This window comes from Pseudoliparis swirei, chromosome 5 (genome assembly GCF_029220125.1).
Source record: "Pseudoliparis swirei isolate HS2019 ecotype Mariana Trench chromosome 5, NWPU_hadal_v1, whole genome shotgun sequence".
Classification (NCBI taxonomy): domain Eukaryota; kingdom Metazoa; phylum Chordata; class Actinopteri; order Perciformes; family Liparidae; genus Pseudoliparis; species Pseudoliparis swirei.
Genome location: NC_079392.1, coordinates 20155456 through 20179020, shown reverse-complemented (window position 1 = coordinate 20179020; position 23565 = coordinate 20155456). Strand labels below are relative to the sequence as shown.

The 23565-nt window shown below is 40.5% G+C and overlaps 2 protein-coding genes across 3 annotated transcripts; both read left to right on the top strand.

Moving 5' to 3' along the window:
• Window positions 1–494: 494 nt before the first annotated feature.
• mcoln2 (mucolipin TRP cation channel 2) lies at window positions 495–14589 on the top strand. The gene is made up of 14 exons (XM_056414612.1): window positions 495–660; window positions 1220–1373; window positions 1867–2040; window positions 2250–2406; window positions 3113–3191; window positions 3290–3386; window positions 3668–3767; window positions 4169–4281; window positions 4423–4572; window positions 5521–5622; window positions 5744–5866; window positions 8415–8621; window positions 8893–9026; window positions 13226–14589. The coding sequence occupies exons 1-14, from the start codon at window positions 617–619 to the stop codon at window positions 13260–13262; spliced, it is 1671 nt and encodes a 556-aa protein (XP_056270587.1). The 5' UTR covers window positions 495–616; the 3' UTR covers window positions 13263–14589.
• A 916-nt stretch (window positions 14590–15505) lies between these two features.
• Window positions 15506–23106, top strand: lpar3 (lysophosphatidic acid receptor 3). 2 transcript variants are annotated; one of them, XM_056415114.1, is made up of 3 exons: window positions 15506–15815; window positions 16895–17649; window positions 20945–23106. In XM_056415114.1, the coding sequence occupies exons 1-3, from the start codon at window positions 15613–15615 to the stop codon at window positions 21271–21273; spliced, it is 1287 nt and encodes a 428-aa protein (XP_056271089.1). In that variant the 5' UTR covers window positions 15506–15612; the 3' UTR covers window positions 21274–23106. The 2 variants fall into 2 exon arrangements, with proteins under 2 accessions (XP_056271089.1, XP_056271090.1); XM_056415115.1 differs by lacking the exon at window positions 15506–15815 and adding an exon at window positions 15839–16028.
• The last annotated feature ends 459 nt before the right edge of the window (window positions 23107–23565 follow it).

Below are 23565 nucleotides of genomic sequence, written 5' to 3'. Positions count from 1 at the left end.
AGGTTAGGATATTATTACCAGAAAGTTGTTGAAAATGTTGTTGAAAATGTAAAGCTGCACCAGTCAATCTTTAAGGTCTTGCCGACTTAAAACTTTATATATATATATATATATATATATATATATATATATATATATGAATAAATACATGTGTACATAGACACATTTGTGTGTATATTTCTGTGTATTAATACATGTGTATATATTCAAATATATATTATATATGTATATATAATATGTGTATGTATGTGTATAGTTGAGTCCGAAAGAAGAAAAAAAATTACCTACAAAAATGTAATGATGCATCATCAACATTTTTGAATCCATACGTGTGTGCAGTAGAGTAATTCTTATGTATCTCAGCAATAATTGGGAACAGAGGCGATAAAGCATCTTAATATTGCTTTGTGTTTGTCGTCGTCGCATTTCGACGTCCTTGCTGACCGCCGGAGGCTCCCCGGGCCGTAGATTGGAGACCGTTGCGTCGGCTGAAACTCATTTCCTGATTGGCTGACTGGAAGGTGCCACAGATAATTGAGCGGAGGAGACTTCAGTCTTTTGACAGCCACTACGACCTGTTACCCTTCAAAGCGTCGGTCCACGTGGGAACGCAGTCATGGAGCTACTGGTTCGCTATCTGGACCGCAGCAATTTAAATAAGTAAGTTATTATCTTTCAGTGACTGCTCTTCAAGAATGGTTTCGGAACATGTGACGGGTTAGAGAGTTTAAAAATTATGTTTCTGAAATAAAGGCTAAACTGAAACAGCGGATTTAGTTGCAGAAATGAACAAACTTGTTGACATAATTTAGATATTTTTGTCCCACCAGTCATTTAGTTATTCCTTACTGGACCAGACATGTTTTTAAAACGACACATTCAGCTGAACATAACTAAAATGTGGGACAAATTCCTTTACTCCTTAATTTGTATCAACTGTAACGGGAGTAGGATGTTGCTGACAAACTGTCGGTAACATTGAAAGTGCACTCCCTGAACTCCACCCTGAACTGCACCATGAATGCAGGCAGTGTACTTGGTACAAAAGTCCTGCCTGTAAATGACTATTGCTCAAGTAAATTATAATGAAATGACTGCACTTTCACTTCTCTTTTTTCTAACTCTAGTGCTGCATCCTGGCCTCCTCCATACTATTTACATTTGTTTTGTCTCCCAGCTCTGGGAAGATATCACATTTAGTTGTAACTTCTCTTTTCAGCTCCATGCTGACTTCAGAGGTTTTCAAAGAGGAGAACCTGAGAGATGACCTGAAGTACTACTTCATGAGCCCGTGTGAGAAGTACCGGGCCCGGCGACACATACCCTGGAAACTGGTGGTGCAGATTCTGAAAATCGTCATGATCACAACACAGGTATGTAGAGTAGGATGAATGAAGATTAGGGAAGAAGATCCACTCAGAAAATGCTTCCTGTAACTGCACTTTTTACAATCTGTATGCTGTAAAATTATATTATTGTGTGCAGATTTAAACAAACAGGATCCTACATAATCTGATTGTCTGTTTCTTTTAAAATGGAAGCTACTAAAATATGTGAACATCATTCACATATTTTCCCATTCATCTGAACCTTACTGCTTTAAAGCTAAAAAAGAAGGAAGTTATTTGTTATCTTGTACGACAAAATATTTCAGCAGTGGACAAAAGGAAGTTGTTGAAGTAAAACGGCTCCTTTTTTAAAAGTCACTAGCTGCAAAGTGGATTGTTCTATGTGAAGTGTTGCAAATTGAAAATGGCCAAATCAGGAGGACCAAATAATGCAGTCCATCATGATATCCTGCATTACTAGAGTACAATAAAAAAAAAAATTCCCTAGGATCTTACTGAAATGCTCTTTCCTCTGCAGCTCATCCTGTTCGGCCTCAGCAACCAGCTGGTGGTGTCCTACAAGGAGGAGAACATGATGACCCTCAAAAACCTTCTCCTGAAGGACTACACCGGCGTGGACGAGGATGACTACAGTGTTGCTGTCTACACCCAACAACATGTCTATGACAGTCTGTTCTATGTCCTGGATCAGGCATGCACACACACACTCGCACAAACACACACACACACACACTAGAAATCAATGTGATTGTATTCAACAATTAATCCTGTGAACTGCTACGTTTTACGTAATATTTGACGAGGCTTTGTGTGCGTTGGACAGTTTGCAGCTTTTATCCGACATGATGGTCCATCGCCATGGTTGCAGTTTAATTTACCTGAGGCTTTTGACATTTATAGTACAGCCAGTTGGGCCGGCTCTCTGTGGGTCCCCTCAGTTACGGAGAGGATGAACACGGCGATGTGCTGCCGCTTATCATCTGTAAAGAATATTACAAGAGGAGCAGCGTGGAGCCCTCAAACGAGGCGTATGATATAGACGCCCAGCTGGAGACAGGTGAGATATTTACACACTTTATTGGTGTTATGTTGTACATGTTTCCCCTCGCTTCAGAGTTTAACTGTCATTTTAGATCTCAGTTAGGGATGCTCCAATCTGATTTAATAAATAAAAATCCTGATGACAGAAGAGAGATACCTGGACATAGGGACTCGGCCGCTACCGATCAGATACCAGTGTATAATTAATAAGCTCTTTTATGTGCATGGCAACATCATGCTTGTCTTAATTTAACATCTTAACTTTGTAAAATATTATGTAACAAATTAATATGATTGATCATTTATTTAAATTATAAATAGTGGAAAAGCAACTTGGTCAAAATGTAAACGGGTATTCAAAATCCATGATATCCTTTAGAAAGTATATGAACATAGAATTACATGGACTAAATCATTGATACCTGATGCATTAATTGTCGGTATTGGCCTGATATCTGTTATTTGATTGTATTGTTTACCTTTGTGTCTTTAAGTAATTTACGCTTCTGATTCCATATTTAAAAGAGCCCAAAAAATTTAATTCTAGATACAAAATGCATTCAATAATGAATTAATGCTGTGTTGAGAGTTTTACAATCCTTGTTGTGGCAGAACCTGAATTGCTAAATCATTTATGTTATGAGAGACAACATACTTTGCGGTGATATAAGCTCTCAGACCTGGTGCTCATCTTCTGACCCTGTTCATCTCCTCTTTCTCAGTTTGTATGTCACATGATCCAAAGACCGCAAACCAATGGAAAACCCAGAACTCATCCTTTTTTGATTTGGACTTTTACCGGTAAACATGCTGCTGTCGATGAACTGTATGGGACTGCAGCCAACGAGCATCGTCTACTGTTCTCTACCATACATTACAATCCTCCGTCTTGCTTTCAGGCTTGTTGACATTAAAATAACCTTCCAGCTCAGCGGCATCAACCTCCAGACTGTGCGTTCACGGGAGTTACCTGACTGCTACTCGTTCTACATTATGGTGCGGTTCAGCCATATCTTATGTCCTTATAAAAAAAAGTGTACATGAGCAGCTGGAAGCCAATTTAACAATTTGATACTTTCCATCATTGAGAGGTGCAGTAGGGACAACTTCATGGAAATAATTCTCAACATGTTTAACTTTAAAAGACAGATGTCGGGGGAGGGGGAACAAAAGTCATCCAAATGGTTATTGTTGAAACGCATTACATTGGACTGAAAAGACAGTGTCAGTCCTCCATAATTTTACTAATCTTTTCTTCCCTCGGCCTTGTCCTCTAGATAACGTTTGACAACCAGTGTCACAGTGGGAAGGTGAACATATTCCTGGACATAGACTCTCAGAGCTGTCCGTGTCAAGACTGGAAGATATCTGGGACAGGTAAGGTGTAGTTGTCTAACATAATAAATAAATGCTAAATAATTAAACGAGAAGGAAAGATATGTTTGTTTAAAACATACAACCTATGTTAACATTCTTTAGAGGGCAGGACCAGAGAAGGTGACTGTCTCACTATGCAGCTAATCCCAGAGTGTCAAAATATCTCAAGACCTGACAGTTTGTGGGCACTCGCTGAACCGATTTTGAGTCATAATCCTTTGTGTAAAATGGAGTTTAAAGACACAGTTCTAAAAAGTTATAATTTAAATTGTATCGCCGTATCCGCGGCCCCAAAACAATATGAATCCCTTTTTCTGTTTGCCGTCAGTGAGGTGTGTTGCTGCGAACTGGTTTATCAGTGCGAGGAGTTGCTTAAAAGAAACACTTTGTTTATGTTTCAGCTCAGAAGAACACGCACTATCTGCTGGTGTTTGACGGCTTTGTCATTGCTGTTTGCCTCACATCGGCTGTGCTGTGCAGCCGCTCCATCGTACTTGCGGTCAGGCTACTTCAGGTCAGCTGCTCGGTCTGCTCTTGCACTGCATAAAATCATACTGGGAATTACATATTTCTGATCTATATATCACTCAGTTGATATGATACTATGTTGTAAATCTTTTGCTGTCAGACTGAATTAGCATTTGTGCATTTTCAGAGATTCTCCAGATTCTTCCATGAGAACTACAGTCGTAAAGTGTGTGATGATGACCAGAATGAGTTTCTGAATGGCTGGTATGTGCTGGTCATTGTCAGCGATCTCTTGGCCATAATTGGCTCTATACTGAAGATGGAAATACAAGCAAAGGTAAACTTAATTATGTTCTTCTTTCTTGGGGAGAGGGTTACTGTTTAGGTCTACCTGTATGCTGAACTTTTAGAATGAAAAGATTCAATGTAGTTGCTGTAAAGACTTTCTTATTTTTACCCTGACTGACCCTTTTTATAGCCACCATGTTGAGTGTTTACCCCAAGCCCAACAGAACTTTTGGTCCAGAACAAAGCGAAGCTGTGGTGTTGTTGATGGCTTGTGGCTGTGATTTGGAAATGCACGTCGTTAATGTCACTCATTCAACCTTTTCTTTTCCTACTTTAACCAGTTGACATATTTGGAGTCTCTTCAGTCTTTTACTTTCTTAAATTATGCAAAATATCAGAGTCCTTAATTTGTCAATTTAAATGGGGAATCGAAGAAACAATAAATCCAACAACTGGACGACTCCTTGTGAGAAAAAATGTACAATAATACATCTTATTGGGTTGGTACGATATAGCAGATGCAGGGAACAAGATGTTTACTCCAGTTTCTTACCTGAAATCTGGCAAAAGAGGAAATTAATTTGACTAAATGTATCTGCAGTGGAGGAAAGTTTAGATTTAGTTACTAGGTTTATGAGACAAACCCGTTCCAAAGTGTCATTTGCTGTTTTTGTGTTTATAACCCTAGAACATGAAAGCCAAATGACACATAATGTAATGTTGGTTAACAATTGATAGGGAATTCCTCTGTTGCAGTTCCACATAAAATAATCTACACAGTTCATGTCACTGTTTACCACAAACATTGTGCCTGTTACGATGAACTCTTTTTTAGAATCATGCAGCTTTTAATTTGACTTAAAACAACTATTCCTGATTTATCTTAATCAGAGAGGGGGGGGGGGGGACCATATTCACGACAAGATATAAACTAAATTTGAGTTTGGCTTGTGATTTTTAACATAAAATCGTTTGTTTGTTCTCTCCCTTCCTGTAGAGTCTGACCAATTATGATGTGTGCAGTATCTTTCTTGGAACATCTACTTTATTGGTGTGGGTAGGCGTGATCAGGTACCTGGGATACTTCCAGAAATACAATGTGAGTCTATGAACGTTTGGCTTTTTTATTTTCACCCCTAATCAAATGTCCTTGCACATTCTTTCATGATTTGGTCGTGGATTCACGATACTTTGTTTCAATACTTCCTGTTTGTGTCTAGGTATTGATTTTAACTATGAAAGCAGCCTTCCCCAAGGTCCTGCGTTTTTGCTGCTGTGCCGGTATGATCTACCTCGGCTACACCTTCTGTGGATGGATTGTACTGGGGCCATACCATGAGAAGGTAACCCTCTTAACTGGTTTTAGGAAAGCGGAGGAGAAGCCTGAGCTCCAGATATTAGAGAAGTGAGTTTATGGTGTGGCAGTTGCTGCTGTTATAATCTTGCTATTGCTGTCAGAATTTAAGGAAAATTAGGGGAACTATCAAGGCTCTTTTCAGTGGCTTGGTCCCTTCCTGCAGAACTGCTGAGGTCAAGAGAAAACGGTTCCCAAACATCATTAAATTTGCTGAAACAGCATTTTGTGATTGAATACAATCTATGCAGTCTGACCCAAGTGAAGAAATCTGGTAATTGCACCGACTTATAAATATTTATTTTATTAAATGTGCAGATTCATACTGGGAAATATATTTTGTGTGTGTAATCTTTTAATGTAAATTACTTTGTGGTACTCTTCAAAGAAATTATACAGTTGATCATTACCTTCGCATTGAAAATGCCGGAAGGTTATGTTTTGATCGCCGTGTATTTATTTATTTGTATGCGTGTTATTCGCAAATCTCAAAAAGTATTGAACCGAATCGCATGAAATTTGGTGGGATGATTGTTTATTATCCGGGGACCAGTTGATTCGATTTTGGGATCGATCGGGTCAAAGGTCATGAACAGGTCAAAATCTTTCGCAGAACTCAAAAAGTATTGAACCGAATCGCATGAAATTTGGTGGGATGATTGTTTATTATCCGGGGACCAGTTGACTAGATTTTGGGATCGATCGGGTCAAAGGTCAAGAACAGGTCAAAATGTTCTTGAATCGCATGAAATTTGGTGGGATGATTGGTTATTATCCGGGGACCATTTGATTAGATTTTGGGATCAATCGGGTCAAAGGTCAAGGTCATGGAAAGGTCAAACTCTTTTTTTACCATAGCACGATACATTTTTGTCCAATTGGCATGCAACTAATGCCAAAATGTTCATAATTCAATGCCCAGTCTTGTGATATGCGAAGGTATGCGCTCTACCGAGTGCCCATTCTAGTTTGCTATGATTCATCTGAGCAACTTATCAGACTTGCTCCCATGGTTAATTAGCTTTTGCATTTTTGTAGCAGATTTAGGAATCTGCTAAAACCGCTTTTGTGCACAAACAACTTCACATCGTTGGTCTTTTTTTAAATGTTTTTGAACAGACTGAAAATACAACCACTAGATGTCAGTATATGTCATGTCAATGAAGACATTCAGCTTCAGTCAGACCAGCGTTCTGTCCTTGACCAAACGTTAACCTTGACACTGTCCTCACAGACACAATACTCACAGCCGTGTCTCTAATTGGGGGAAAACACACACATTTTAAAGGGGATTTATTTCCCTTTTTTATTGGACAGTGTAAAGGTGATTGAAAAGGGGGAGGATGTGAATCTCACCATTCCCAGTTTAAATCTCCAAAACATTCTGGTGTTTTAACTGAAGTGGAGAATGTTTTATGCACTTTTAAAGAAGGTAAATGGATAGTATTGTTTTTGTATGCGCTAGTCAACAGACATTTAAACTGGGGGCATTTGGAAAGAGGAGACTTATAGATTCAACTCCGACTATCGACTTAATTGGGATAGCCTGAGACAGAAAGTGCCATCAGGGAAAATATGTGTGTTTAGCTGTCCTCGGCCGTTAAGATAAATTATTTACGGAAGTCCGAGCAGCAGTGGGCGTCTAAACAAGTCAGTGCTCATACTGTAGTAGAGACAGATGTGAGATCAGCTGCGCCCGTGCTGAGTAATGTCTTACTTACCAGATGGAAATTTGTTGATCATCTTAAAACTGAAGGCGTTACAACTATAAATAAGTTGTTGACTGATTTTAATTTTGTTTGTCAGGTCTGTTTACTGAAGGGCCACATGCTTTTGACTAAATCCTATAATGCATTTGATTTGTAAATAGCACCGACTGTATTGTAAATGCACTCGTGCTTTGATGAACAACCCATAATAAAAGTTATTTTAAAATGATAGTCACATTAATTGCACTTTCAGTGGAATTGACTTGCAGAGCTGCGATACGGATACAGTTGAGGTAAACGGGTTCCAGTTCCTTGTTTGTCCACCGTTGCTGTCAAATGAGACTTGATCACAATATTTACGTTGCGGTGCCCGGGGAGTGCCCCGTCGTGTGCTGTCAGCCCGTCCAGGATCTTCTTGGTTTTTACTGAAGGAATAAACAGAGCGTGCTCTTGTACTGAACATCCCACACGTCTCTAAGTGCTGGAATCCATACGGTCGCAGTGGGATCAGGATGTTGTATTTTAGATACCATCACATTCTGCATGCAACTTGGCTCTCCCTTTTCAGCCAGCTGTCTCTTTGCTCGTCTTTCCATCTTTGCCGGTCAACCTCTATCTAGCGCCACGCTTCTGTTGGTCTTTTGCACCTCATTCGCCATCGTTGTATCTCTGTAATGATCAAGATTTGTGTTGTGCTTTTTAAATGGAGGTGTTAAAACTACGGCCAAAACATGCTCGTCCTAATATTCCTCAGATTTATCTTTGTTCTCTGTTTAATGGCGTGTACAACCTTTCTCCAAACCAACGTCCCTTCCTCCATCTCCCTAGTTTGAGGGCCTGAGTCGTGTAGCGGAGTGCCTGTTCTCCCTCTTGAACGGCGACGACATGTTCACCACCTTCGCCCAGCTGAAGGACAAAAACACTTTGGTGTGGCTCTTCAGCCGGGCCTACCTCTACTCCTTTATCTCCCTGTTCGTCTACATGGTGCTGTCGCTCTTCATCGCCCTCATCACCGACTCCTATGAGACCATCAAGGTACTTCTGCTTTTGGTTTATATCGAGTGAGGGGAAAACTGTGGACTTTTATCGATTACATTTTTAAAACTTACTATGATGTGAAAGGAAGTTCAGTAACAGGAAATCCATGAGAAATATTTCACAGTACTCTGCTCACAACAATCTGGTTATTAGACAAATGTCTGAGCCTTCCCATGTGACAAATGCATAGGTTAAAAAAGTGCTAAAATCAGTGCAGTTTGATAGGTGTAGTGTTTTATTATTTGCATTTCTGTGTTTTCACCAACAGAGGTTCCAAAGAGATGGCTTCCCGCTGACGGACCTGCAAAAGTTCCTCAAAGAGCACAAAGATTTTCCTGTTGCAGAGGAGAGCAGTCAGAGCGATATCCACATCAGATACTCTGTGTTGTGCTGCTGCCAACGGTATGACGGTGGTTACAGTCTTGTTACCGGGCTTTAATGATATTTAATCTTTATTCTTACACCCTTCTGCACATGCATTCACACCTGGAAGCAGCTTCTGTACAAACATGACATCACAGAAACCTGAGCAATGTCATAGTTTATTTTTCAATAATGCCAATCGAACCGCGAGGGTTGGAATTCTTTTATTATAATGGTTCACTTTGGTTCTTTTTTTGTGCTGCCACAGGAACTTTTTAAATGTAACCATGCTTTTCATTATTAGATTTTGCTGGAAAAGATTTAGGGCTACTAATGATTGTTTTGTCCGAGTCGTCCACAATGTAGAGGCGCAAAACCGAAAATCTTCTGACCGATGGACTCATTTGCTTGTGTAGGTCGTATGGAGGCATCAGTATTGAGACTGTTTCACAACCAGTTCAAAGTTCCTTGGAGTAATTTTAAGTAAATCACACGCACATTTAAAACATTACACGTACAATTTATTTGTTGCAGTTTGCTAGCACCTTGTTGCTACAGCAAGACACCGTATTTGTCTAAACGGCCCCGTTTTATGCTCATTCCTTTTCTATAAGCCAATCTCTATCATCAGCAGACTGGAGTTTCTGCCACGCTGTGGTTTGGCTCTGTCTGACATGGTCTGAGAGCAATGAAATTAGTGGTTGGAGCTATGCAGACACACCCAATGATGGGCTGATTACAGAGAAACTGAGGCATTGCACCCCCCTCCCACTCCCTTTCACCCCCACAGTCATCCCTCCCTTCTTGCCGTGTTGCTTCCCAGACAAACCGGCCACGGTCAACAGTCAGCTGGCCAAGCTGGTTTTGCTAAAACGCGCTGGTTATTTTGGAAGAGTTATTTGATGTGAGCATGATGTGTTGTGGTGATGTAGTTCAACACCTCTCTGGTATATGGGTGTGCGCGTGTATGGTTTTATTTTGTCACGCCGTGTCCGCTCTTTCTTCATCTCTTCGGGTACTCCTTTCGTAAACGGGGCTAATATGTCTGAATATTGAGTTGCTGTGTCACGTTTTAGTTCACCATGTCCATTTTAAAGCTGCGGTGTAGAATAAGTGCTCGTCGAAAAGTCGTTGCTTCCTGTTTTTACCTAGCGGAATGGTTAAAAGCTGTACTACGCTGGTGTCTTACTTGTGGTTCTGCATTCTTTAGAGAATTTCTTTAAAAAAATTCCACATTTTAAAAGATCACTCGATTCTCTGTTTTGGATCTGGGAACTTTTAAACCGACACCAGGTTTGGTTTCTGTAGCAGTCGCAAGTCACAAACTACTGCAATTATAAAACATTTTTTTTTTACTATGATTACTTTCATACTGTGATAAATGGTATACATTTTCCTCAAGGAAGACATTAATTAACACTCTGACAACATGATCTTTCCTGCATGCTCCACTTTCTGTCGCCAAGTCTGCTCCGATTGTCTGAGTGTTGAAGGACAATCCGGTTACACAGCCATTGTACAATGTGTAATGGTGCAAACGTAATGCTAGATTGACAGATTAATATGCATCTTCTCCGTGGAGTTGAGCATACAACTGCCAGAGTGGGCTGGCTTGTCATTAGGAGAACTCTTGTCGAGTTACACACACTCTGTAAATGCACTCATTTGCAGCCTGTGAACTGACCAAATTTCATTTTTATGAGCCTCTTTCTTTCTCTCTCTGCTCGCAAAAATTAGATCAGCGGTCTCGGCTGACATGGTAATGTCTTTAGTGGATGAAATTTCATCTGCATGCAATTAGCCTTTTCCTATACGGTTATCTTCTACTGCGAGGAGTCGGCCTTCGTTTGGATTTAAAACTAATTTGGAACCTATATAACCAGTTTGACATTGTGGCTCGAGAGTGTCTCAGCTCGCCAGGAAGAGAGTGGACGCAGCTGTCGCTTGTACGTCTCTGGAGTGAGGTGGATAGGCCTGTCAACGGAGGTCAGCGCCACGGTGTCTTGTGCAAGTATAAACAAAGCTTTAGACCCAGATGAGGCTTTAGGCCGCAGGCCGCGAGTTGGATAGCTCGCTCTTTAATTCCACCATGCTTTAATGTTACACTGGTTCCAGAAAATAAACCAAACAACGTTGTCACCAATCCGGCGATGGCAATGTGCTTTCCTACGCTGTGACAGGAGTGTTAAATTAAGCACCCTGTTGTTAAATGTTATTTTTTATCAGACTTTTGAATGTCGTGACGACGAGTCATGCAAAACGTCAGGGTTGGTGTAACCACAGGTCTCCGTTTTGACCTGTGGTTACACCAACCCTGAGAAGCTTCTCATTGCAGTTGTGGGCACTATGGGAGCCCAGTGTCTCTTTGAACCCATTATGTTACAAAACCGGAGCCTCCACGCTGATCCGGAGGCTAGTGCCGTCACCGGATCGATTGTGCGGAGGAAGTTGGGTGTCTCGCTCCTTGACATGACGTTATTTGCACTTTGTAGTTCTTGGTGTTGCATTAATTCTGCACAGACACTTTCTAAGACACGTCCTTGTATTCAGAGTTACCACTGTACAATTTAAAGCCTGGATTACGACTCCAAGCTTCTGCTGCCATGCTGGTCTTTGGTGTATTTTTCTTATCTGCTCGCCTTTTGATCTTGCAACCCACACTGCACAGACTCTGTGTCACTCATGGCCTCATTGGTGAGGCCAGAAGCTGCCCACCTTAAGGCAAGGAACAGATGATGAAGCTCAGGCTCTAGATGAGCGATGTGGAGACTCTGCCAGAGGACACACAGGAGGGAAGGATGATGGAACACGGACAGTGTTGCCACCTGAGTGGGTTCAAGAAATTAGCTGGGAATAAAGGAGGCCAAGTTTGTATATGTAAATTTGTTAACTATGCTGATCAAGTCCTAAAGAAGGGCAGCAGGATTTTAGGTTCTTTTAAACCAATCTATCTTAAAACAATGAAGAAGATTGTTGCTTTGACTGGCAATTTGTGCTCTACTCTTTAATTTCTGTGGATTGGACACCTCTTCCTTGCTCTCTGTGAAATTCATTCACATCATCAGTGACTGCAGCAGTTTTTTGGAATGAGACTTGGTGTGCAAACTCGGCAGTAAAATGTGCAGATCATGAAAAAGGAAATCACATGTTGGATATTTTACAGATTAGATGAAACGGGAACACATCTTGCTGCCATTTTCAGTGTGCTTGTTTTTGGAGATTTATTTTCGGAATGGGCACGAGCACCAGAAAGTCAAACCTCCTCCTGCATCTCTTAGTTGTCTCTGTGTGTAATGGCTGAACCTGTGTGCATGTAGAAGCCATTTTTATTTATTTTATTTTTGTACTTTTACGAGTGTGAATCATAGGACTCCACTATAGTGATCTGTGGAGGAGATTATCTCAACAACGGTTTCAACACGTAGTAAATGTTTAGAAAAATATCACTGGTCTGAACAAGCAGCTGTGGGTCTCTAAATCTAACTTCCGGGGACCTTTTAAAGCACATTGGATGCGAGATCTCAAAGAAATGGGACTTGGAGTTTTACCATATACAGGACTGTCTCAGAAAATTAGAATATTGTGATAAAGTTCTTTATTTTCTGTAATGCAATTAAAAAAACAAAAATGTCATGCATTCTGGATTCATTACAAATCAACTGAAATATTGCAAGCCTTTTATTCTTTTAATATTGCTGATTATGGATTACAGCTTAAGAAAACTCAAATATCCTATTTCTAAATATTAGAATATCATGAAAAAGTATACGAGTAGGGTATTAAACAAATCACTTGAATCGTCTAATTAACTCGAAACACCTGGAAACACATTTTCAAATGTTTGATTTTGTTTTGCTGTTATAAATCTTGTTTTTTACTTGGTCTGAGGAAATATTCAAATTTTATGAGATAGGATTTTAGAGTTTTCTTAAGCTGTAAGCCATAATCAGCAATATTAAAAGAATAAAAGGCTTGCAATATTTCAGTTGATTTGTAATGAATCCAGAATGCATGACATTTTTGTTTTTTTAATTGCATTACAGAAAATAAAGAACTTTATCACAATATTCTAATTTTCTGAGACAGTCCTGTAGGTCAATGACATTGATGTGAATCTTACAAACTGTTACGATATTTGCTTAAGAACCCGTATTAATGGCCTAAAGTAGGAAGCATTTGCTTTTTATATGTTGACAAAACATTGGGTGTCTCACACTTCTTTTTGGCTCGTGTTTCAGAATTCCAGAAATTGACGATGTTGTACTGATCAGCTGACGGCTGTTCCACTGCCAAGTGAACCCGGATCAGGAAGGAGGAAGCTGAAAACATGACCGTACACGTCTGATGCCGACTTCGAGATCAAACCATCCACTGCAAAATCCTTGACTGGGCAGAGTTACTGATTCTGTGAAGTGCAATATGAAAGGAACGCGTATCAAGTACCCTCTCCTTAACATGGAACTTGAAGCGGAAATCAAATCTGTTTCAGAACGGTATCAACTGAAGCTCAGGAGGCTGTTTAAGTTCACTGGGCCTTTTGTAATGTCTGTACATGCATGTATTTGCCAGAGAACTGAATACAGTGCTAATATTTTCATTTGTCCATTGTGACTGTCTCCCTTTTATCCTGCAAGTGTACAAGTTTAGCATTCTTTTTATTTGAGTCCAAACAGTAGATCACAATATTAAATCGGCAGTGGTGGGAACGTGATTATTAAATATTAACATTACAACACTTTCCTTATGAGCTCTGTAAAAATGTGTAGTGCTCCAAAGGTTTCTGCAAAACACATTCACAGCTGAGATTAGTAAAATGACCAAACCAGAACTACAGTGAGTCAGCTTTATCAGCAAATCTACACCAATTGTTGAAGTTGAGCCAAGCCAGAGCACGACTGAGTACTGTGCTTCTAATTTGATCAAATTAAATGTGTTTTCTTAAATTCCATAACAACCTGGATAAAATTCAAGGAGTTGCCAACAAACAGTGGGCTACTTTTTATTCTGTCTTCAAAACATCTTTGTTGATTTCAGTCTGGCTGTGACAATTGTGTGCTTATATTTTTCCTATATCCTCCTGAGAACCGAGGGAAAAGTGTCTTCCAACTTCTTACTTTTTGCGATTTCCTACCTGTTTAGAGTTAAATAAACAGCTTACTATTCAAACATTTTGAAAATTATAAAATATTTTTGATTTAAAAATGTTCAGTATGTCCAATGTAGTGGACCTCGGGACAATTTTTGTGTGAAAAGATGACAAAATATAGAAGATAAACTAACAAATTATGTCTGTAGTGATATTAAACCAATAATCGGTCAACTTGACTATTAGACAATCATTTATCATCTGGATTGTTTTGCTTGTTGGTTGAAGGATGGTAGAACATTTGTTATTAAAACTGAATGTCTTATGTCCAGAACTAACTTGGAACCAATATATTTATTTTGATTACCTAAACTAATCTTTTGTTCATTCTTTACTGTTCATTTATTATTTTGCAGGTTTTATTTTTAGCTTTAGATATTCCTGGAAATGTAGAGGAATATCATCAATTTGTTTCACTTCATACCAAATGTTGAGTCATTAAATACATAAATGTTGTCCTGGTGTTCACTATAATTGAAATTTATAAAAGGACTATTACATTAAGGAAAAAATAACAAATGTTTTCAGAACTAAAAATATCATTCCTGACATGTTAAACAACAACATATATGAATATTTATTGTAAAAAAGACAACAATTAAGCAATATTTGACTTGACACTTGACTTTCCCTAAAATGTGCTGGCTGATCTTGTGTCAGAAGGGAGGAAGTTGTCATCCCACCCCTACACGTGTGGTATCACTGGAACGCCCAGGATGCCCTCTTCAGAGTACAGCAGGACTTGATAGGAGAAATCAAATGAGTCAAAGAAGAGATGTAAAACCAAAATATCCACCATAGAGGACACACATGAATGGGCTGGGTGTCAGCAGGATATAGTATTACGTTTAGTTGTGTGTATACTTTGATTGTCTATAAACGTATCTCTTACTATTAATTCTCATTTGATTATTTCAAGAGTGGCATTGTTACTATTTCCTTTCAACCGATATTGCTTTCAACAGGACATGAGCTACAAATATCAATACGTGTGGCGTGCAATTTTAAACAAAACGCGAAGATTAGCGAAAAGAGAAGGCAAACTTGTTAGACACATGGATGAGCTTTTTTAATGTATGCTACTATCAGAAGATGTGACCTTTGAGTCCCGAGAGGTTTAGAGGCTAAATCTCTGAACTCACAACTCCTCGACATCTGAAACGTTACAAGACGACTTTAATTATTCATTTGGAAACCATAGGTTTAATATTTAACTACGTGATACAATTTACGACCGTATATTTTTATGTAAATAATCTAAGTAAATTATGTGGAATCAAAATGCAATATGAGGTAGCATGAAATGAAAATAGTCAAACAAAGTCCAGATTTAACCACCGGGGTGGTCTCCAGGTGAACTCCAGTGTGGTCTTCACTGTCTCCACCAAGTGCAGGAAACGGTCCGATGTCGCCTCTTCAAGGTGTTTCCATCGGACCGGCAGCTCGCGGGGCCTCGTGCGGTCAAGCGGAGGAATTCGCATGCGAGACTGGGTGGCACACGCCCTCTACGTCACGGAGCAGAGGAGTCCAAGTGAAGAAGCTGCACAGCCCTGCGCCGTCACCTCCCTCGGTCCACAGCTGCCGAGGCGCTCTGCTGCAGCGGGGACATGCGCTTTAACGCGGCACGGACGATTTCGCAACTCGGAGCTCACTGACTCACCGCCGACTGCGCTCTGCCTCAGGTAAACTCACCTGGGCCGCTTGTTTTCTCGGGGAGCTCTTCGTCGGTCTTTCTTCTGATTCGACTTTGTCGGGCGGAAGGATTTGTTTCTTCGGCTAATGTTAATAGTAGTTTCTAGTTTCTCTATCGGTCCCTCTATGGGAATGTTTCGTCCCTCTATGGGAATGTTTCATCCCTCCCTTCTTCGCGTTTGTTGATTTCCCTACTCTGACAGGTAACAAAGGCTTATCTCCTTGTCGAGGCACGAAAGAAACTACTTCAGCATTACTTGTCCTACGTTGTAGTCTCTTGTTTTGCTGCTTGTCTGTAAAGTGTTTCCCCAAATAAACGTTTGTAAAGGTAGAACATTCACACCTTTCTCATGTTTACTCACGATTGAGCATATTGATTTGGCTCGATGGTCTTGTTTAACTTTAGTCACGGAGCTTTCTGTGATTTCCGTTTGAATGGAAGTGGATGAGTTTTGCCATGTGTACTTCTCCCCTTTGGACTGGAGTCATCCAATCTCGCTCGGCCTTGGGAACATGGTCACCATGCACTTAAGGGCCAAATAAAGCAGAGCAGTTTAGACTTATAATCTCTTTTATCATCTCATTCTACTCTTGCTTTGATATGATGGATTTAAATCAATACAACTTGATGTACAATGCATTTTATTGATTTATATAATCAGACATCCTTAACTAAATGTTTGCTTTATAAAAACGGTCAAATACGTCCATTATTATTGTTGGATTGAAAAAAATTCAGAAAATTGTGAAAAAAATCAAATTTCCCTAAAAAACCAAGGTGTTGACTTTTGTCTAAACATTCCAAAACCCAAATATGTTAAGTGTTATTTTTACTTGAGACAAATAAAAGGAGCATAGCGTCACTTTCAAGAAGCAGGAAAGGGGAACGTTTTTGATTTTAGATGTTGGAATAACCATTTATCAATACATTTTCTTGCCATTTCGTTGCTTTTGTACCTGTACTCTAGTAATGACAATAAACCGCATACCATACCATTTGAGCTATACTTTAATTAATAAATGATTAACGGTTTCACTTCATACGTTTTCTCTCATTGTCTTTCCACAGACTGGCCTCTAAAATGGACCAACATAATCACAGCTGCCATTATAATGAGTCCATGGGCTTTTTCTACAACAACAGCGGCGCCAATGACAAATGGGACACAGCCCAGCTCATACTGGTGCAGGTGGTGGGCTCTCTGTTCTGCTGTTTCATCCTGGTCTCCAACGCCATGGTCATAGCTGCTGTCATTACCAATAAGAGGTTTCACTACCCTTTCTACTATCTCCTTGCCAACCTCGCCGCCTCAGACTTCCTGGCGGGCATAGCGTACGTGTACCTGATGTTTAACACGGGGGAGGTGTCGCGGAAACTTACAGTTAAAGGATACTTCATCCGTCAAGGTCTTCTGGACATCAGTCTTTCAGCCTCGCTGGCTAACCTACTGGTAATAGCTCTGGAGCGCTACATCTCCGTCATGAACTGGAAAGTCCACAGCAACTTGACGAAGAGGAGGGTGACCCTGCTGATCGTGATGGTGTGGGCCATCTCCATCTTCATGGGGGCCGTGCCGAGTCTGGGCTGGAACTGCATCTGCAACCTGAGCGACTGCTCCCAGCTGGCTCCCATCTTCAGCAGGAGCTACCTGATCTTCTGGTCCGTGTCTAACCTAGTGGTGTTCCTGGTGATGGTGGTCATCTACACAAGGATTTACACCTACGTCAAGAGGAAGACGGCGATGCTCTCGACGCACACCAGCGGTTCCCTTAACCGCAAGAGAACGCCCATCAAACTCATCAAGACGGTCATGGTTGTGCTCGGTAGGTGCTAACCGTAGAAATTGTGTCTGTGCAGCATCTTCATTATAGTGACTAAAAAGTCTTCCTGCATTAGTCGGGTGTAAATGGGTCTGGTGTGCAGCTGTGTGTCCTTCGTCAGGGTCACAAAGTCCAAGCAATTCACTGAGTCACTGCTAAACACTGGACTGTAATCTGGCTTCCTGATATGAAGTAAAACCTTGAGTAAAATAACACACACTTACGCTTTCGGTAAATGTTTTGAGTGCTTGAGTCTAATGAAATCTAATGTCTAATGAGGGAGTCTAATGAAAGAAAAGAGGAGTCTGCTAGTATTTGCGACTATTTGCCTTCTTTTAAGTCAACTTCTCCTGCCCAGGGGCTTCAACTTGTTCTATCGTCTAATTATTTGCTTTATAAACAAATGTAGTTTAAACATAAAAATATCTATAAATTGGGAGAGAAAATCAGTTAACTTGATATAAAGCGGGAAAATCAAACACAACCGTACATTCACTTTCTGTTCAGATGAGATGCTTAATTGACTTGTTGTTGCAGCGTACTCTGTGCTTTCCCCAGAGTGAGGAACGCTCTTAAAGGCTGACGTTTCCTTCTCTTCTCATGCATTGTCATCCCAGATGAGGCAGTCCGATATCCTGGTCTGCCTCTCTTTGTTTAGGTGTTGCAACAGGATACCTTGCAAGAGAGGGAATGAACTCAAATACACTTTCCTATGAGAACGGAACAAATGGACCAGAATAGTGTGTTAAAAGTATTTTCTCATGCGACTATAACAACAACAACAACCATCAAACACAGATGCATTTCGGAAAGCAGTGCAGGTCAGATGAGTTTAATGTCCTCCGGTTTTGTTTTCGTACACTCTTCTCACACACAGCCATCCAGATAGAACCTTCCATGAGATAGTTGTCGGCCACTGTTCTTTGTTTCTTTGGGCTCTCGGCTTGTTGCCTGGCCAGATGGTTTGATAGAGTTTGCAGCGTAGGACCTACTGTCCGCCTTTGCACACACTGTCTTTCAGGCTGCTGTGTAATTATCTCTCCCTGCAAGGACACTGCTCCTGAGCCTGTGTGGCATAACATCCACACCACACTGGCCTTCAATGAACATCCCCTCCTCCCCACCCGTCCAGAAACAAGGAGGGAGAAGAAGAACCTATACTTGAAGACTTTGCCAATTGCTTTCAGATGCTTTGCAGAGTTTGTTTGCGCTTGTGGAAGTGTCGGCACATGAGTGTCATTCCCTGTTGGGATTGCTGAGACTTTGGAGTGAAAGGTAAAACAAGGTGCTGCAAACGTCACTCCTGCAACACCTGAGGGAGAAAGGAAGATACTTTGAAGCCCTCTGAGGCATGTGGTCGGGTCATAAGTCCATGCGATATTTTATTAAGGAAAAAAAGTAACTTCTGTAACCGAAAAGTAATCTGCTCCGGTGGAACTGGTAACAGGACAAACCAGTTTAAAGAAGCTTAACCCACACATGTTTTGTCAAGAGGCAAATGAATGAGTGCAGAAGTGTTGGAACAGTCAGACATTGTCACCGACAACTAAGAAGTGTAAATCTGCACTTATTCAGTTTCTTTTGAATCTGACTGCCTCTTTGGTTACATTTGTCTTTCACTCTTCATGGCACAAGTTTGGTCAAATATAATTATCGTAGTTCAATAGCCTACAGCCATTATTTGTAGTATGTCTTACAAAGTGTGCGACCTTTTTTTAGTAAATAATCCAGATTTGTTTTTCATTCTTTAACTCCAACCACCATCATCAAATTGACATCAACTAAGAAAAAGAACAGATGCTTGAAATGTGTGTTTCTCCTCTCTGCCATAGATTAAAGGGAAAGAAAGTCTACTTCAATAGATGAAAAACTGCCAATAGGAGGTCATCAAAAAGGCAATTTAACTTAATGTTGAACATATGGGCTATCAAAGAGGAAGAAAAAGAGGATAGAGTTTGACTATCAGGCCTATGATGAACAACATAAAAACACTGCCACCAGAACCTCTCTGTCTGTGTGCACATGTAACTGGACTTGTGTGCGAGAGAGGGAGAGAGAGTCGTATAGAGCAGTGTTTGTTTTTGTTCTGCAGCTGTGTTGAGACCGTAGAGATGCAGGTTGTTCAAACAAGTTGCGGCTTGTGGCTTCCTTTCAGATCCACACAGCTCTGTTTTGTGCCCAAACATGTTTGAAATGAATTCTAATTGGCTGCTGCAGTGGCCCTGTGACCATCCGTATTATTTACCAAACGCACGGCATTTAGTTTTGAACATTATAATGTAATTGTTCTGCCAACCTGTGTCTGCTTGTTGTAATGGTATTTACCTTGCTGAAATGGAGCATGTTTAGGTGTTGTAACTTTATCAATAGAAGTGAATGAAACCATCAAATACTCTTATTTAGTTTTGAATAGATTTGCATTTTTAATACCCATCTGAACAATCATAAATATCTTGGCCAGCTCATCTATATCATTAAGATACTGTAAAACAAATGCTGACTCAATGAATACAATTAGACGATTATTCAGCAACAATTTTGATGATGGATTCCACTCTTTTTATAAATTTCCATTTATCAAGGACAGAGTGCCCAACATTCTCAATTTCCAGATATCAAATATGCAAGATTTCTGCACTGGAAATTGAACTGATTTAATATTGATGATTATCATTAGCTGCTGCACTATTTAAAACTGTCCTTAAGTAAGACATATTATCTCCATCATACAGACACTTAAGCCTTACAGTATACAGTGCTGTTCGACCTCCACGTTTTCACTACCAACATATGAGTCTGGTGTGCAAGACTTATTGAATTTTGGAACGATAAAGTAGTTACTCAGGATTGTTAATAAATTACGTGTCAATGCTTTACAGTTAAATACGTAATAATACATCACATTTTTAAAGTGTTTTCCAAATGTTCTCAAAGCCGCTTTACATACTGTCGAATGCAATAAGGAAACAAATGGTTAACTCTAAAATACAGGTAGAAAAAAAGATGATAAAATCAGAAAAGATACGATGCCTACATTTCTTTTATTTTGTTGAGGGATCATTAAACAAACTCACAATTCCTTGACATTAATACATTTATTTAAATGTTAGATTACGTCTGTGCGATAAATATGAAGCTAACGCCAGCGGTCGCTTAGCTTAGCATAAAGACAGGAAACGGCTAACCTGGGTCTTTGTAAAATCGGCACTAATAAAGATCTAATTAACGCATTTAATCTTTCGTTATATTTGGCCTTTGAGAAATACATTCAAAAGTCTAACTGTGATTTTTCATGAAGGGGCCTTCGTGATCTGCTGGACTCCTGGCCTGGTGGTTCTGCTCCTGGACGGCCTCAACTGTACCAGTTGTAACGTCAAGAAATCCAAACGCTTTCTGCTGCTCCTGGCTGTACTCAACTCCGTCATGAACCCTTGCATCTACTCCTACAAGGACGAGGAAATGTGGACGACGTTAAAGAACCTCATGCGCTGCATCGGTAACGGCACGCGACGGCAGCGGTCGACGAAGGCCAACGCCCGGCCGCTGAGCTCCGCTCAGGATACGGGCAACAGTCAGCCTCCCTCGGAGGAGGCAAAACCTGACGATCAGGACGTAATCAAGACTTGAAAATGGGACTTGTTCAGAATTTTACCAGAATTTGTGTCCAGCCCTGACAGGAGGTACCTTTTTATGAAGATATAGATTGGTGTTGACTTCAAAGAGAAACCACACGAGTTGATCTCAGGGCGGCGGCGGCGGCAGCGTCCGCTGATTAAAAGTACATTCTTGAAGAGACACTGCAGGCCGGCCTCTCCAGTGTCGAGCTGGTGAGATGGAGATAAGAGACTTTTATGCACAACTAATTCCCCGAATGGATGAAAAGATGTTATATTCAGGATTTGACCGTTTTTGGACAACACTTGTGGTCAGGGATTGTGTGATCCTTGTTGCCGTTTCATCCTGTTCCTGTTGTCTTCCTCATCACATCCCTGTGTGTTATTTAAACCTGGACAATTCTGTAAAGCAAGACAAAAATCCAGGATGAAATGCAGAGCAGTAGAGTTTTACGTTTACTTCCAAAAAGGGTCGACTAATGTTCAAGGTGGCTTAACTTTCTCCCTTTTATATACATTTGTGTACATCTGATTGTCTTTAGGTTTTCTTCCTTGTGTATCTTGTCAGGAAGTGAGTCTGTAATGGATAATCTACTGCAGTTAGGACATGTAACTTGTTTGTAGTCGGGTACAATACAAACTAGGTTTGCTTGGGCAGGACACCGTTTTTAAGACAGCTAGGGAAAAATATGTTAAACTGCGGTAATCTATCTAGTTGTACATACTGTAAAAAGCTTGTAAGAAGAGGTGAGGTCATTGAACTGTATGACCGCCATCGTGCGCAGCATGACCGGATTGTTTTGGCTGTTTTTTTGCAAAGCAGTTGGGCCCTGAGGAAACTAAAGACAGAATCCCTCCTTTCGTGTCCTATCCGTCATCTTTTATCAGTTCACCTTTACTACCTGCAGAACCTCATGGCGGTAAACTTGTTCTTCTTGTAGCATTGTTACACTTCCGCTTCAACTCGGTGAATGGCTGCTGTTGCTTTGATGAAACCGCTGCTCACCCTGACAGTGCAGGGGCAGTAAAATGTTGCGACACACTGGATTCCTGTTGGAGTTTAAGCAATAGCCTGCATACCTGCAGGAATCCAAGAGGATATGACTGAATGTCTGTGACTAGACACACTCTCAAACCCCTACCACCACCAACTCCGTTCAAATGACTCATCTTCGACCTGCTGTACAGTATTTATGCCACTCCTGCTGTAAAAGACTTGACATCATTAAAGCTATTTAGTGTATTATATGTTTTATCAAACAAGATTATGCAATGCCATCAAAGTTGAGTTGGACTTTCACACTGTACGATTGTTTCTACATTACTTTTAACGAACTTTTTGGAGTTAGCCTCCTTCTTTTTTTCCCAAACATAATGCTCATGTCTGTTTTCTTAATGCAGGGAAATGATACAGAGACATAACGAGGTTGATTTCACTAAAGAGCTTGTAGCAGCAGCCCAAAATCCACAATTTATTCCAAGGGTGCTTCATTTCATATTCAGAGCATTACAATGGCTGAAAACTACTGTTTACCATGTGAAGATGCAGTGGAGTAGCGTGGTCCACTGGCTAACTCATGGGCTCTGCTCTGCTCTGGCGGTTCCAGCTGAAAACGTTGTCCTTACTGACGGCAATGTCGCGTAAACGTAACGCCCACCCTCCTGTTCCCCTTCAAGTAAACACTGTTGGCTCTTGTCCTTACCTTTGCTGCTCTGAGTGCTGTCAGCACCGTTGGTAAGAGCCACCGGCTCAGCCGCTGTCTTGGAAAGAGCGCCTCGGAGGCAATATAAAGGCCCTCAATCCTTGTATTTAACACCTTTTGAAATAATAAATAAGTCATGTGATTGATTGATTCTTCCAACTTTATGAACTCTATAGCTTTTCCCCCTCCATTTTTAGCCATGCTAGCAGTGCGGCTAATGGAGATGTCGTTAGTTGCTTTGTTTGTTTGTGCATCTCGTTGATCCAGAGATTCTTGGCACTCATCCTCATTCTAACTTGTTCCACTGACTTTTAAGACTAACACCACCAGTAGATTTAATTTTGGTTTAATATCACAACATGGAACGTGGTTTGGCACGACACTTTGTAAACATTCTCGTTTCCCAAGTGACGAACCTTCAACACAATCCATCTGATTGCCACCACAAGTTTGACATTAGTGGTTTTGAGAGAGCCTATTGGATGGATTAACATCAAATATGGTCCAGACATTCATGTTACCGTAAACATTTTTATTGATCTCCTCACTTTTTCTCTCGTGCCATAATCAGCTCAAAACTTTACTTTGTCCAATACATTTGG

Bases quoted from the DNA above. Each gene is read 5' to 3' on its own strand.
- lpar3 (XM_056415114.1), top strand. From the start codon at position 15,613: ATGCGAGACTGGGTGGCACACGCCCTCTACGTCACGGAGCAGAGGAGT. The intron at 15,816-16,894 runs GTAAACTCACCT...GTCTTTCCACAG, and splicing joins CCGACTGCGCTCTGCCTCAG to ACTGGCCTCTAAAATGGACC. The intron at 17,650-20,944 runs GTAGGTGCTAAC...TTTTTCATGAAG, and splicing joins GACGGTCATGGTTGTGCTCG to GGGCCTTCGTGATCTGCTGG.
- mcoln2 (XM_056414612.1), top strand. From the start codon at position 617: ATGGAGCTACTGGTTCGCTATCTGGACCGCAGCAATTTAAATAA. The intron at 661-1,219 runs GTAAGTTATTAT...TTCTCTTTTCAG, and splicing joins GACCGCAGCAATTTAAATAA to CTCCATGCTGACTTCAGAGG. The intron at 8,622-8,892 runs GTACTTCTGCTT...TTTCACCAACAG, and splicing joins ACTCCTATGAGACCATCAAG to AGGTTCCAAAGAGATGGCTT.